We start from the raw sequence: 14,607 nt of genomic DNA, 5'->3' as shown, positions 1-14,607 counted from the left end.
GGAATATTTCAGGGCCGTTGCTTTGGCTGTAAGCAAAACAGGTTCACTTTGGAAACACAGAATCATTGCTCTTGAGCATTTAGCAGGATACTTACTTCTGCTCTCATCTGGACAGCTGACCAGGAATGTATTTATGTACAGTGCATTTTAAAATTCAAAACCAAAAAACTTTCTTCCTGAGACTTCAGTGCTTAAGGCAGATGCTAAGGGCTTTAAATAAAGGCAGGTAAATATAGTATTTCAAACAAAAGCACAATACAGCTGCTAGTCTTATTTGATTTTTAAGACACGAAAGTTTTAAGCCCATTTTACCACCTGTTTTTTTAAAGGTAGCATGTCAAAAAAAAGTCTAAATTTATTTTAGATTTTTTTTTTGTATGGAGAAAGAGAAAGTACTTAGTGGCTCAGAAGCCACTTGAAAAGCACTTTCAAGTGACTTGAAAGCATTCTTGCTCAAGCTTGAATTTAATTTGTGTATTTGTTCACTTCTTCAATTTCATATTTTAAAACTGAAAGACAAAATTATTTATCTCAGGATTTTATTAGAGACCCACAAAAAATTGCTATCGATTAGATCTTTCTAAACCTGTCTCTTATATTTCAGACAAATAGTATTTTAAAACAGTCTATTCTCTTCTCCTTTTTTCTTCTCTCTCTTTCCCTTTTTCCTCTCTCTTTCTCTGTGTCTGTCTTATGCGTATTTGGCAAATTCAACATTGAAGTTTACAACAATAAAATAAAGGGGCTCTAATGTGAGTACATTAGTAGCTTGCAGAGAGACCTGGCATTGTCCCCTACTTAGCCCCTGCTTTTAGAATCCCTTTAGATGGCAAGTCTCCATGCTGTGTTTAAAATATGATTACCTTATTTTTAAAATTATATTGCATTATTCTTACCGAGGGCCTTCCCAGGTGGCACTAGTGGTAAAGAACCCACCTGCCAATGCAGGAGACAGTGGGTTCAATCCCTGGGTTGAGACCATCCCCTGGAGGAGGGCATGGCAGCCCACTCCAGTATTCTTGCCTGGAAAATCCCTTGGACAGAGGAGCCTGATGGGCTAGAGTCCATGGGGTCACAAAGAGTCGGACACAACTGAAGCAACTTAGCATCCACGTATTCTTACCAAAATTCAGTTAACCACACATCTACAGATATTTCTGTCGTCAAAGCCTGAATGCCATTGTCAGGCGACTGTATGCTCCTCGGTTCTGTCTCATCACAACAAAGATTTGGGGTGACAAACATTAAAGCCTCCCTTGGCGTGTTGCAGCTCTCAGGTCTTAGACTGTGTTACAGCTCTCAGGTCTCGAACGGACCATGTTATAGCTCTTAGACAAATCAGTGTTATAGCTCTTAGACAGCTCTATTTTATTTAGATAATAGCAGGAAAATCCATCTTCGAGGCGTGAGGGCATGTCAAGTCAAAGATGTGAAGAGAAGAGCGCCCCAGCACGTGGGGAAGAGAGAGAGTGCGCGCCCTTTGGCTCCTCCTTTTATATGTGTGTTCTTCCCCCCGGGCCTGCCCTGTGCAAATGGGCTCAGCCAGGAGCGCTGTTTGTTCCACCTGAAGTCCTCACTGCGGTCCTCGGACCTTCCTTTGACCTTCCTTTGTTCTATTTTCGCCGGCCTTTCCCTTCCTTGTCTTTTAGCCACCACCGTTTTGGACTCCTGTCTTCTATTCTAACTACCTAACATTCCCCTCTCAAGAGACGAGAGGCCCAATTCTTTGGGAATAGGGGCGTCAAGGTCTCTCTGGCTACTTTCTGCTGAACGGGGACGGTGAGGGGTATTGGGCCTCTCCCTCTTGCTAGTCTCAAGCCTCAGAGTCCTTATAGCGGGGTCCATCTAAGGGTGAGTGACATTTTCCATGGTTGGCCGTAGTTTTATATCTTTGTTGAACTGGCACTGCACGCTGTAGCTTGTTGACCTGGTGGCAGAGGCTTAGCCTCGATGGTCTCAAAACTGGAGACTACTGCATACCCGCCTCTTCTTTTTCCATCCAAGACAAAGCTGCTTCCATCAGTGTACCAGATTTCCTCAGGACTGGTCAGAGGATCTTCGGACAATCCCTCTCGGGGTTTTGTCCAGTGGTCCAAGGTTTCTAGACAAGAGTGAAAGGGGAAAGAGCCCTCAGGGGTAGGCAGGAGGGTGGCTGGGTTAAGAACCTCACAAGGGGATATAGTGAGGCCTGGATTTTCCATCAGCATTACTTGATATCTGAGGATTATTTGATCAGACATCCATAAGTGGCCTTTCCCATTTAGGAGTTGTTTTACTTGGTGGCTGGTAAAAATTGTCTGCCCCCAAAGAAGAGTTTTAAAGCATCTTCTATCATGATTGCAATAGCTGCAAGATTTCAAAGGCGGCGGGCCAGCCTCAGGCAGTTGGATCAAGCCTCTTGGATAAGTAAGCTACAGGCTGGGCCTCAGATCCCAACCTTCAAGTTAACACTCCCAAGGCTATTCCCTCTCTTTCATGGACATAAATTTGGAATGCTTTTTCTGGGTCTGGCAACCTCAAGGCAGGTGCCTGAGTTAAGGCCTGTTTTAGTGTAGCCTCTGCCTTCTTTTGAGGAGTTCCCTACATCAGTGGGATTGAATCATCCTGTCCCTTTAAGCTTTCATATAAGGGCTGGGCAATTAGACCATAGTTGGGTATCCAGATTCTACAATACCCAGTTAGCCCCAGAAAAGCTCACAGTTTTTTCAAGTCGTGGGCAACTAGAGGGCAACTGGAGGATTCCTTGTACCCGATCAGAGGACAGCCTCCCGGACCCATGTGTAATCTGAACTCCCAGGTAAGTGACTTTTGTCTCAACCATCTGTGCCTTAGCACGGAAGACTTTATATCCCCTTTCTGCCAAAAAGTTTAGAACCTGAATTGCATGTTATTGGGCGCTTTTCTCATCTGGAGAGCAGACTAGTAGGTCATCTACATATTATAATATTTTCCCGTTAGGTCCCAGGTCCAGATCTAGGAGATCCCAGCTAAGGGGCTGTTCAAACAGGTGGGGGCTATCTCTGAACGCCTGAGGTAATACTGTCCAAGTCGTCTGTTGGTATTTTTCTCCTGGGGCCTCCCACTCAAAGGCAAAAAGATATTGGGATTCTTTAGCCAGTGGTATGCAAAAAAAGGCATCTTTGAGATCCAAGACTGTAAACCACTTGGCCCTGGGTGGGATTTCTCCCAAGACTGCATAGGGATCAGGTACTGTGGGATGGAGGGAGGCTGCAGCTTCATTTATGATCCGGAGGTCTTGAACCGTTCACCAGGTTCCATCCTTTTTCTTTTCTGAGAGGACTGGGGTGTTCCATGGCAAATTGGTGGGTACCAATAGCCCACAAGTAAGGAATTTGTTTATTAAAGGCTGTAGTCCCTCCCCAGCCTCTCTTCTGAGAGGGGTATTGTTTCCGGTTAGGAAACCGAGTGGGATCTTGGAGGACAATGATGACCGGTTCAGCTTGGTGGGCTCATCCAGGAATCCCTTGGTCCCACACCTGGGGGTTTATTTTGTCTTCCCCTAGTTTTTGGTCCATCTCTATGGGTTCTTCAGTAGTAACCAGGAGCTGTAGAGCTCTAGGGGCTGAAAAGCTTCCCATCACAAGGGTGGTCCCCAGTTTAATGAGTATATCTCTTCCCAGTAAGGGAATAGGATACTCAGGGACCACCAGAAACTGGTGGGAAAATATTTGTCCATCCCAGCAACAAAGAAGTGCTCGGGTGAATCTTTTAGTAATTGTTTTTCCTGTAGCACCCAGAATGGTACAGGTTTGGGAGGAGAAGTCTCTGGAGAAGGAGATCAAGACAGAGTAGGTAGCCCCTGTGGCAGCCAAGAAATTCTCAGACCTACCTGCCACATCCAGTTGCACCCTTGGCTCCAGCCCCGTGATGGTTATCTGTGACAGGCGGGCTGGCTGGAGCGGGCCACTTCAGTCCTCTTGAACCATCATGAGGGAAGGCTTGGCGCTTGACCTTGAGGCTCTTGGGTCCCAAGGGCAGAGTGCTGCCCAGCGTCCTAGTTAATGGCATTTGTGGCAAGCCATTCTAGGAGACTTGTCACGGTTCAGACACTCTTTGGCCCAATGCCCCACCTGTCTACAGAATAGGCATTTGCCTCGTGCCTTGTCCTTCAAGGACTCGGGGTGTGCCATAGGGCTTCTCTGGAGGGTGGCCAACATCTGGACATTCCTTGTCTCTTTCCTTTTCTCCCTTTCCTGGGCTTGGCCTCCCTCTCCTGTTCTCTGTTATAAAGGGTATTGGTGGCTGTCTGGACCATCTCATCTAAAGAGGCAGCAGGGTCCTGCTGCTGTAGCTGTTGTAACTTAATTCTGATGTCTGATGTACATTGGGACAGGAATTTGTTCTTTAAAATCACCTATCCCTCGTAAGAGTCTCTAAGTCCAGATTGGTAAACTTTTGGAGGGCCTCTTTTAGCCTCTCCAGAAAGGCAATGAGGTTCTCGTTGGGCTCCTGAGTTATTGCTGAGACGTGGGCATAACTGATCCTGCCTTCACACAGATTAGAAAATGATCTGTTTCCCAGATGTGCTCAGGGTCATTATAATTCCAATTAGGTCTGAAGAGGGGATTGCAGTTTCCTCTACTGAATATTTATCGCTTGACTTGTGAAGCCCTGTTGCATGCCTTCAGGCTTCCTTTAAGACCCTAGGATGCTCAGGGTCAGATAAAGTTTAACTAAATATGACCATGATGTCCTTCCACATCAAGTCAAAGGCCAAGGTAATGTGTTGGAATGTATCTAGATATTTGCCTGGGTCATCTGTATAGCTTCCCAGGTCTTATTTGATCTGTTTTAGTTCTAAGAGGGAGAAGGGCTTATGGACCCGGGTTGGTCTGAATTCTCCAGTTTCAACTAAGGGACATACTTGAGGTGGCTTTTGTGGAGGGGGTGCTCCTGGATATGGGGGCACGTTTGGATACAAGGAAGGAGCACCAGACAACTTGGGAGCTGTGGGAGGTGAGCCTTTATGGGGGCGCCGGGGGGGGGGGGATTCCTCCTCTTGGTTGCCTGCGCCTAACACCATTTGCCTAGTAGGCTCACTTTTAGGGCGTACAACAATCCCATACTTAAGACAGAGTTCCTTCATATCTATTAATCGGAAGAAAATTTGGACATAGGGGATCTCTGTTCATTTCCCTTGTTTTTTGCAGAATAATTCTAATTGCAGGATGGTACTGTAATTTAAAAGTCCCATCCTCAGGCCAGTGTTCCTCATCCCCCAGTGGATACTGTGGTCACACAGTTGCACAAAAAAATTTTAAGTGACTCCTCCTCAGAGTTAGAAGATCGAACAGCTTCCAGTTATCAAGGATGCATCTCAAGGGTGTCTGCCGGGAAGTGGATTGGTTATTTCCCATCTGAAAAACAGTCATGACAGGGAGGGAAAGGAAGAGAAAAAACTAAAAGGCCTCCTTCAACTTCCATGGGTGGACTTCCTTAGGGGTGAGTCTTTCTGAAGCTTATCCTACCCAGTACTGTTGCAACCTGAGAGCCAGGCGTTCCCAGGTCAAGGTGCAGATCCCCAGGCAGGCTGAGGCGTGACAGCCTCCTGGAGATCTAATCCCCGGGCAGGGAGAGGCTTGGCGGCCTCCCGAGAATTGGGTCCCTGAGCAGATCGAGGTGTGACAACCTCCTGGGTTCCCTGGGACTGGCAGATCCCCGAGCAGGTTGAGGCGTGACAACCTTTCGAGGACCAAATCCCTAGGCAGGTCAAGGCAGGTTGACCTCCGGGGACCCCCGGACTCGAGTTGGGCATCCCCAAGACCTCCAGCATGACCAGTACTGAGTAGGATTAAGGGGTTGGATATTATATAGTATTTCCCTCCCAAGGCCAGCTATTTTCTGGTTGTCCCTCCAGAAGATTGTAGAGGCAACATTGTGGGCCCCGATGGGGCTGAGGAAAGGAGCGTGAAACAGGAGGGAATGGGGCAGAGCACAACCTTTGAAAGAATGACATAGCACACGGGCGTAACGTAAACCAATTAAAATCAGTTGGGTCCAACATGACAAGTTAAATTCAGTTCAGTTTAGTTGCTCAGTCGTGTCTGACTCTTTGCCACCCTATGAATTCCAGCACACCAGGCCTCCTTGTCCATCACCAACGCCCAGAGTTCACTCAAACTCAGGTCCATCGAGTCGGTGATGCCATCCAGCCATCTCATCCTCTGTCGTCCCCTTTCCTCCTGCCCCCAATCCCTCCCAGCATCAGAGTCTTTTCCAATGAGTCAACTCTTTGCATGAGGTGGCCAAAGTCCTGGAGTTTCAGCTTTAGCATCATTCCTTCCAAAGAACACCCAGGACCAATCTCCTTTAGGATGGACTAGTTGGATCTTCTTGCAGTCCAAGGGACTCTCAAGAATCTTCTCCAACACCACAGTTCAAAAGCATCAATTCTTTGGCACTCAGCTTTCTTCACAGTCCAACTCTCACATCCATACATGACCACAGGAAAAACCATAGCCTTGACTAGACGGACCTTTGTTGGCAAAGTAATGTCTCTGCTTTTGAATGTGCTGTCTAGGTTGGTCATAACTTTCCTTCCAAGGAGTAAGCGTCTTTTCATTTCATGGCTGCAATCACCATCTGCAGTGATTTTGGAGCCCAGAAAAATAAAGTCTGACACTGTTTCCACTGTTTCCCCATCTATTTCCCATGAAGTTAAATTCAAGTAAACCTTAATCCTCAATCTGTAAATCAAAAGACACACCCAGAGATGGCAGGACAGCTCTAAGGCACTGTCAAAAGAGGGAGGGGTGGGTGGTTCCCCAATGATTGGGATGATCCTCCCACTCGTTAGCATATGAGTTCACCCCGCCAGCAAAACCTAGCCAGGCTGCATTCCATGGCCCCAGCCCTTGTCGTTGGCAGCGGCACACACCCTGAAGAATGGCTTCTCTGAATCCTAACAAATCCACCTCTTACTTACCACTTTGTCTCTCAATGAATTTTTGCAATGAGACCGAGCCTGAGCTTCATGGGTTTTGGCCGGGCTTGAGTCCTGGGAGAGAGAGAGCTGAAGGACAGGAGGAAAAAGCAGTGGGAAAAACATGCCAAGGGATCCCCTTCGTAGCCTGCCAGAAAGCCTGCTAAATTCCTGACCTGTGCTCACAGCTTTCATTGGCCTGATCCTTGGCACAGAGAAGAGAAAGGACAGAAGAACCCACACCAGCTTGGGTAACAGCTACTGGGGCCCAGCAGGTAGCGCCTTTGGGACATGCCTAGGAGTAGCCTCTCCAGAGTCCTTCAGTTGCACCTACTGCCTCCCGCCTGTTCACGGGGGTTCAAGGAAACAAGAAATGAGAGATTGTAAAGGAATTAAGATTTTGGTAGGCATGTTCCTCCAGCCATAGGAGCAAGGACCTCCTACTTTAACTGGAGGTCTTCTGGAATCTGAGACTGAGACGCGTGACCTTTCTGCTGGGTTCGTTTTTCGCTGTCCTGGTTTCCAGCACGATGGGCCTCTTTTGTCAGTTCCCTTGCTCTGGGTTTTCTTCGTGTTCCGCTTCTGCGGGAGCTTTCACTGAGTTGGGCTCCTGCTGTGCTTGGCTTATCCTTGCAGCCAGTGCCCCGGTTGTTTCAGCCAGGTTAAATCTGAGTCACGGCACCATGGATGTCAGGCGAGTGTATGCTCCTCAGTTCTGTCTCGTCACAACAAAGATTTGGAGTGACGAACAATAAAGCCCCCTCGGCATGTCACAGCTCCTGGGTCTTAGACAGACTGTGTTATAGTTCTCAGGTCTCGAACGGACCATGTTATAGCTCTTAGACAAGTCAGTGTTACAGCTCTATTTTATTTAGATAATAGCAGGAAAATCCATCTTCGAGGTGTGAGGGCATGTTGAGCCAAAGACGAGAAGAGAAGAGCGCCCCGGTGCCCGGGGGTGGGGGGCAGCGAAAGCGCGCCCTTTGGCTCCTCTTTTTATATGTGTTTTCTTCCCCCTGGGCCTGCTCTGTGCAAATTGGGCTCAGCCAGGAGGGCTGTTTGTTCCACCTGAAGTCCTCACTGCGGTCCTCAGACCTTCCTTTGACTTTGCTCTGTTCTGTTTGCGCCAGCTTTTCCCTTCCTTGTCTTTTAGTCACTGCCATTTTGGACTCCTGTTTTCTATTCTGACTGCCTGACGCCATGATGTATTAATATTTCTGAAAGCAGGCATGCATCTGTGGTAATAAAATCTTCCCTAAAGTAGTTAAAATAGCTTAATTTAAAATGCTTTCAAACTTTGGGTTAGTAAACATTTGTTTCTTCTCCAAACATTAAGAAGCTGTTCCCAGGATCTGGTCCAGAGGTGAGTAGTTGCTGCCTCCTAAGGGTTCAGCACATAAGGCAGTACATCAGTGAAGCACCGTGGCAACAGTGAAGGGCTAAGCACAGCACAGAGAGTGCCTCCAGGAAGAAGTCCTAGGCTCTGCCTCTAGAGGCTAAGAAAGGTTTTCTGAAAGAGGTGCCATTTGAACCGAGGGAGGGAGAAAAGTACTGCCAAGAGACTCCCAAGAATTACAAGTAGCCTAACTTCACTAGAAGAGGGTGTGGTGTTGGTGGATACTAGATGTCAGGATCAGAAGGGCCTTGACTATGAAGCTGAGCAATTTGTCTTATATCCTGTAGATCAGCAGTTCCCAAGCAAACTTCTGAGGTCTGACTCTTCGCAGCCCTTTGGACTGTAGCCTGCCAGGCTCCTGTGTCCATGGGACTCTCCAGGCAAGAATACTGGAGTGGGTTGCCAGTATTATTCTTGATATTGGCAACCCTGTCCAGGGAATCTTCCCAACCTAGGGATTGAACCCAGGTCTCCTACATTGGCAGGCGGGTTCTTTAACACTGAGCCACCTGGAAAGCCCCAGCATACAGCTTTAAGAAGCTCATAAAAAAGCTATTTTAAACTCTTTTTGATATAAAGTTTCCCAGGCTTGTTTCACAATGGAACTAGTTTTTATTTGGACACCGATTAACATCTTAAAGTTGCTTTTCAAATTTCAAAAGATTTTGAACTGGGGACTGTGAGATTTGCATTTGCTGAAGATGGAGAACGATTAGAGGCAGGGAAATGTGTTGGGTTTGGATGTGTTAAGCATGTTGCACATTAAAAGTAAAATATTCAGATTAGGGGCTAGAAACCAAAATTTTAAATTAAGATTGCTCCTTCATGAACTATTTTAAGAAAAGCTTGATTTGGACTTTGTTTTTGTGTTTATCAAAACAATATTACATAGCTTTTAAAAAGTCAGGCAGTTGTATAAGACTTGATAAACTATATCCCCTACCACATATCATTTCTTACAGCTCCTTTTCTGACTAAAGAAAACCAACTATTTTCGCTGTTTCTTTTCCTTAGTTGTTTGCCTCCATGTATCTAAATGGCACAATAACAAGGATTTTTTAAATTTGTTTAATAAAAAGCATCTGTTGATGACTTTTCATTTAGGGAGGTAAGGATTTAGCACTTTGATAGGCACACACAGAGACATCTATAAGCTTTCATGCACACTTTCTCTCCTGTCTTCTTCCATCAGAGTTAGAGATCAGTCAGTATACCATCCTTAGTGTGACTGGTTATAGTGAATGGAAAGCTGAGCCATGTGGTCGCTGCTAATTACTGTTACTTCTTTGTGTGACTTTTTGCACTCGCTATACATTTTGTTTTTCAGTTCACCTTTTAATCTTTATCTGTTTATTTTCTTAGTTTTTTTTTAATGTTCTTAACTCTAATTCATCAGCATCTTCTCCTTGCATTATGTCAGAGATGTCAGGCAGTTTTACCGTTCTGCCTTCTTACTACTACCTCTCCCAGATCTTTTGACATGCTTCCATCTGAACTGTTTGCTCAGCCTGCTGCACAGCTGTCTCCTTAACCCTCTATTATGTTGCATTTGAATTTCTTAGATTTGATGTAATTTTCTTTTTGATTTATGAAGTTGTGTGATGTCATCATCTTTTTTGGTTTACCCTCTCATGTAGTAATGCCATCTCCAATAGATTCCTGAGAAAAAGGATTCATGAAAGTTAAACTTTTTCATAACTTTTATGAGTGAAATCTCTCTTTCTTCAAAGACTTCTCCTTGATACTTAGTCCTGCTTGGTGTAAAAATCTAGATGGGAAATTACTTTCGCTCAGAATTTTGGATTTGTACCTTCATTGTTACTACGTATCATTTTGAATTTTGAACCTCCTTTTGCTTTTCTTTCCATTTTGGTGGTGTGTAAGTCTTTCCTTTGTTCTCAGTCCTCTGAAACGTCATGATGTTTTGTCTCAGGGCAACTTTTTTCTATGAAAACTCATTGTCTTCAATTTTGTGACATTTTCTTATACTCGTCTTATTTCTTCTCCACTGTTTATTCTTTGTGGATTTGTCCCCCTGGTTTTTTAATCTCGTGGGCTTGCCTTATTTTGTCTTTTTTTTTTTCCTCCTGTCTGCCATACTTTTATCATCTTGCAGGAGTACAGGAGTATTTCCTCAGCTTCTGTTGTATTTTCATATATGTTATCATATATTTAATTTCCAAGAGTTGTTTTTGGATCTCTGAGTTCTTGTTTCATTGCTGTGCCTTTTGTCATTCTAAAGATTTGATTTTTTTTTTTTTAATGTCTCCTACGTGAGTTCTTTACCACTAACACCACCTGGGAAACCCCAATTTTTTTTTTTTTTTTTAATCAGCTTTTGTCCCTCTGTAGAGTCTGTGTCTCTATCTCCCTTTAATTTAGTCTGTATCTTTCAGGTTAGTGCTTTCATCACATATCAAAGTGATCGTTGGTTGTTTCTGCATATTTTTACCAGTAGGAAGCTGAAAAGCTGGAAAGCCTGAGGCCTCTATGTACGACGTATCAACCAGAAGCTTCCCAGTAAAGTGATCTGGCTTGGCCATTTCACTTTCTTAGGGTGCCATGAATTTTTGGTATCTGTCGCTCTTATCTCCTAGGATGGTCGGATTTTCAGGAAAGAGTTTTCAAATCTGCTGCCTACAGGGCAGTCTTGATTTCTGGGAAACAAGTAGAAGAAGAAGAGTACTACACTCAGCAGCACGTGGTACCCTTGAGTCTAAAGGTCGCTGTTGGACCCTCTTTGGTCAATTAGCAGGCAGTCTCCTGCCAGGCCAGGGAGTAGCAAAGTGCCCAGTTGTGTGGGCTTGGGGAGGGCTTCTGGGGCTCCAGTTGCCTTTTCTTTTAATTTTGTTACTAAAATGTAACACATACAGAAAAGTTTTTCTGTCGTAAGTATGCACTGAATGGATTACCCCAAATCAACAGACCTGTTCTGTGCAAGGCAAGAAATACATGTTCTGTATTCCCATATTGCTCACCCACACTCTCTTCTAATTACTTCTGTGTCTCTCCACAGAGATAACCAGTATTCTGAAGATTCCCTTTGTCTGTTTTTATACTTTGTAATTAGGATTATCTGTTACATGTTATTTTTGAGTCCATCTTCCTTTATGCATCATTGTGGTGAGATTCATCTGTGTGGTTGCATAGAGCTGTAGTTCACTCATTTTTATTAATCCACAACTTACTCATCTATCCCATTTCCCTGTTGAGAGACACTGTTGTTTTAGTTTAGACCTTCTAAGTACTTCCTCAGTGTCTTCAGTAAACGTAAGAATTTCTCCTGTTTTTCTTCATGCCTTCACCTCTTCATCCGATGCTCTAAGTCCTGAGCCTTACTTAGAAGATTCCTGGGGTGCAAAAAAAGAGGCTACTCTGCTCTCCCTACTGTTGGTTTAGGGCTCAGCTTTCTGGGTCTGTTGAGTTTCTTAACTATTTAGTTATCTGCTTTCCAACCTCTTATGATGTATCTCTTTGCCCACTAACTTTTAGCCATTGAGAGTTTTTATTTTTTAATTAAAAAAAATCTTTTATGTGACTTTTGGAAGGAACTTGGGGTAGTACTTGTGTCCATTTCTCTCTTTTTTTTAAACCGAAGTTGAACTTTATTGTAAATGTCTCATTTATTATTTTCAATTTCTACTGAGATGAATGTCTTTCTGGGAGACAGTGTCTTAGACTTTTACAGTAAATGTAAGTCAATAATTATTAAGTATAATAGTAAATTTTTGTTTGTAAAATACATATTATCCTTTCAAATATTTAAAAGTTGTATTTTAAACATTCAGTCTAATTCTCAGAAATTTTCTTTAATAGGGTATCGCTGGAACTGATGTAGCTAAAGAAGCATCTGATATTATTCTCACGGATGACAATTTTACAAGCATTGTTAAAGCAGTTATGTGGGGACGAAATGTCTATGACAGCATCTCAAAATTCCTTCAGTTCCAGCTTACCGTTAATGTAGTAGCAGTGATTGTTGCTTTCACGGGCGCCTGTATTACTCAAGTAGGTTGACAATTTGTTTATTAAAACTTGCTTATTTTAGAGCACAAATGTATATAACCTGCCTTTTTCAAATATTTAAGTATTTAAATAAGTTCAAGCTTAGCATTTTAGGTTAATTAATACAGAAATGTAGTTTTTAACTCCTGTACTTTAAGTTTTTAAATAGAAATGGCTTCCTGAGAATTGCTGAATCCCTGGAAAGTTGTGAGTGTCTGTTAAGAAACCTGTCTTTTCTAGGACTCGCCACTTAAAGCTGTGCAGATGCTATGGGTAAACCTCATCATGGATACGCTTGCTTCCCTGGCTCTGGCGACCGAACCCCCCACTGAATCTCTCTTGCTTCGGAAACCTTATGGTAGAAATAAGCCTCTCATCTCACGCACAATGATGAAGAATATTTTGGGTCATGCATTCTATCAGCTTGTTGTAGTCTTTACACTCTTGTTTGCCGGTAAGAATTCAGTGCCCAGTAAAGCTTCAGTTGTTTTGGTCCTGAGCTCATATTGCAGATTTTTCAAGAATGTATGTTATTTTTCTTTCTGGCTCCCCATTTATCTTTAATTTCTTCTGTCAGTGGATGCTTAGTACATTTTGAGAGGCAGTGTGATAGTAGTGGGAAGTAAAGGGTCCTGATTTCTTATCCTTGGCCCTGCCACTAACTTAGATGCGATCTTGAACATGTCACCATAGTTCAGGGGGGCTTCAGTCTCCTTCCATCTAAGATAAGAGAGTGGTACTGGAGGATCCCAGGTCCCTCACAACTCTTTCTGTGCTGTTGTTAGAGATCAAAGAAAGGTCTGGCTAGGTTTTATTGCATGCTTCCTTAAAATGTTCAGTCATTTTGTATGATAATTACAAAGCAGTAATTTTCCATTCTTTCAGGAGAAAAGTTTTTTGATATTGATAGCGGAAGAAATGCTCCTTTGCATGCTCCTCCATCGGAACATTATACTATTGTTTTTAACACCTTTGTACTGATGCAACTTTTCAACGAAATAAATGCACGGAAAATTCACGGTGAAAGAAATGTGTTTGAAGGAATCTTTAATAATGCCATCTTCTGCACAATTGTTTTAGGCACTTTTGTGGTGCAGGTGGGTAATTGTAAAAGAGCGTTTCAAATATGATTACTGTGTGGAGATCTTAGGTAAGCAGGTGGCTTATTCCAGAAAATACTTGACCTCAATGTGTGGGCCTTCTGTGAATTGCCTTGATGACATCAAAGAAGAATTTTAAATATCACAACTCAAGTGAAAATCTGCCCCATCCTGAAGTTCCGCCTATGAATGAGCATATTAAACTAGGACCCCTTCAGTGGCACTACTGGTTCTGCGGCTGCGATACTGCTCACGGCAGTGTTTGCTCACGCTCACTGTTTCTGATTATCTATTCTACATTGCTTTTATGAAAACTGTTATACTGTTGATCTTATTTAAGGCCAGTCTTAACAGCTAACCACTTCTTAGTCTACCTAGAGTGATCCCGTAATTGCTTCTAGCAATTAATAGCAGTTGTATTTCTACAGTTGAGTTCATTATTAAGTAAAAATAGGTTTTGAAATAAGTATTTTAAAATCCACATGATTCTAAATGACTGCATCCTGAGTTGGTTATATGCCAGTTTTATGTTTTGTAATATTGTCAAAACAAGGCAGAAGAGAAGTGGAGGATGGGGTATGAACAGTGAGGTTGAGAAGGTATAGAAAGGACCGAATGTTGCCATTTTTATAAAGACCATAATAAGAGCAAACTAAGCATCACTTTACGTGTGGTAAATTTTACGTAATTATGTATTATACCTATGTTTTATACCACCTTGAATTCTGTGGTACTTTTCTATGCAAACGCCTGTTAATAGCAGAATCTGGAATCAAAGCAGGTGGGTGAATGGTGCATGATCACATCAGGAGGTCAGTAAACACAGTAAAATTTTAAAAGTGAGCTTTTCAAGGATAGAATCAGACAGTGACCATGCTAGTTTCAAAATGAAGGTCTAAGAATTTTGAAGCGTTTATTCATTCTATGCCTTGGGCACTGGATTCTGAAACCCAAACTCTCAATTATTCCTCTGCAAACCATTTCTGTTTTAGCTTTCAGTTTTTCTGTCAACTTGAGAGGAGCTGTTGCTTGCTTAGTTGTTGTATAGTTTCTGGAAGTATTTTATTTAAAAGAAATCATTATTCTTGATACACTAAAATGTTAGTTCCTACTTACTGTCAAAATTAGGTTTATTTTATGTTTTTAATATATGGGGATTGCAA

The 14,607-nt window shown here is 43.2% G+C and overlaps 1 protein-coding gene across 4 annotated transcripts in view; it reads left to right on the top strand.

The window, feature by feature from the left end:
- Positions 1–14,607, top strand: part of ATP2B1 (ATPase plasma membrane Ca2+ transporting 1) — a 133,871-nt gene that overhangs the window by 105,008 nt on the left and 14,256 nt on the right. For all 4 annotated transcript variants that reach the window (XM_018047617.1, XM_018047613.1, XM_018047616.1 and 1 more), the window contains exons 16-18: positions 12,156–12,347; positions 12,585–12,798; positions 13,230–13,441. In XM_018047617.1, coding sequence (XP_017903106.1) covers positions 12,156–12,347; positions 12,585–12,798; positions 13,230–13,441 — 618 coding nt within the window. The remainder of the gene's footprint in view (positions 1–12,155; positions 12,348–12,584; positions 12,799–13,229; positions 13,442–14,607) is intronic.

The sequence above is a fragment of the Capra hircus genome, chromosome 5 (assembly GCF_001704415.2).
Source record: "Capra hircus breed San Clemente chromosome 5, ASM170441v1, whole genome shotgun sequence".
NCBI lineage: Eukaryota > Metazoa > Chordata > Mammalia > Artiodactyla > Bovidae > Capra > Capra hircus.
Note: the sequence above shows the minus strand (reverse complement) of the source record. Positions and strands in the feature narration are given on the sequence as shown.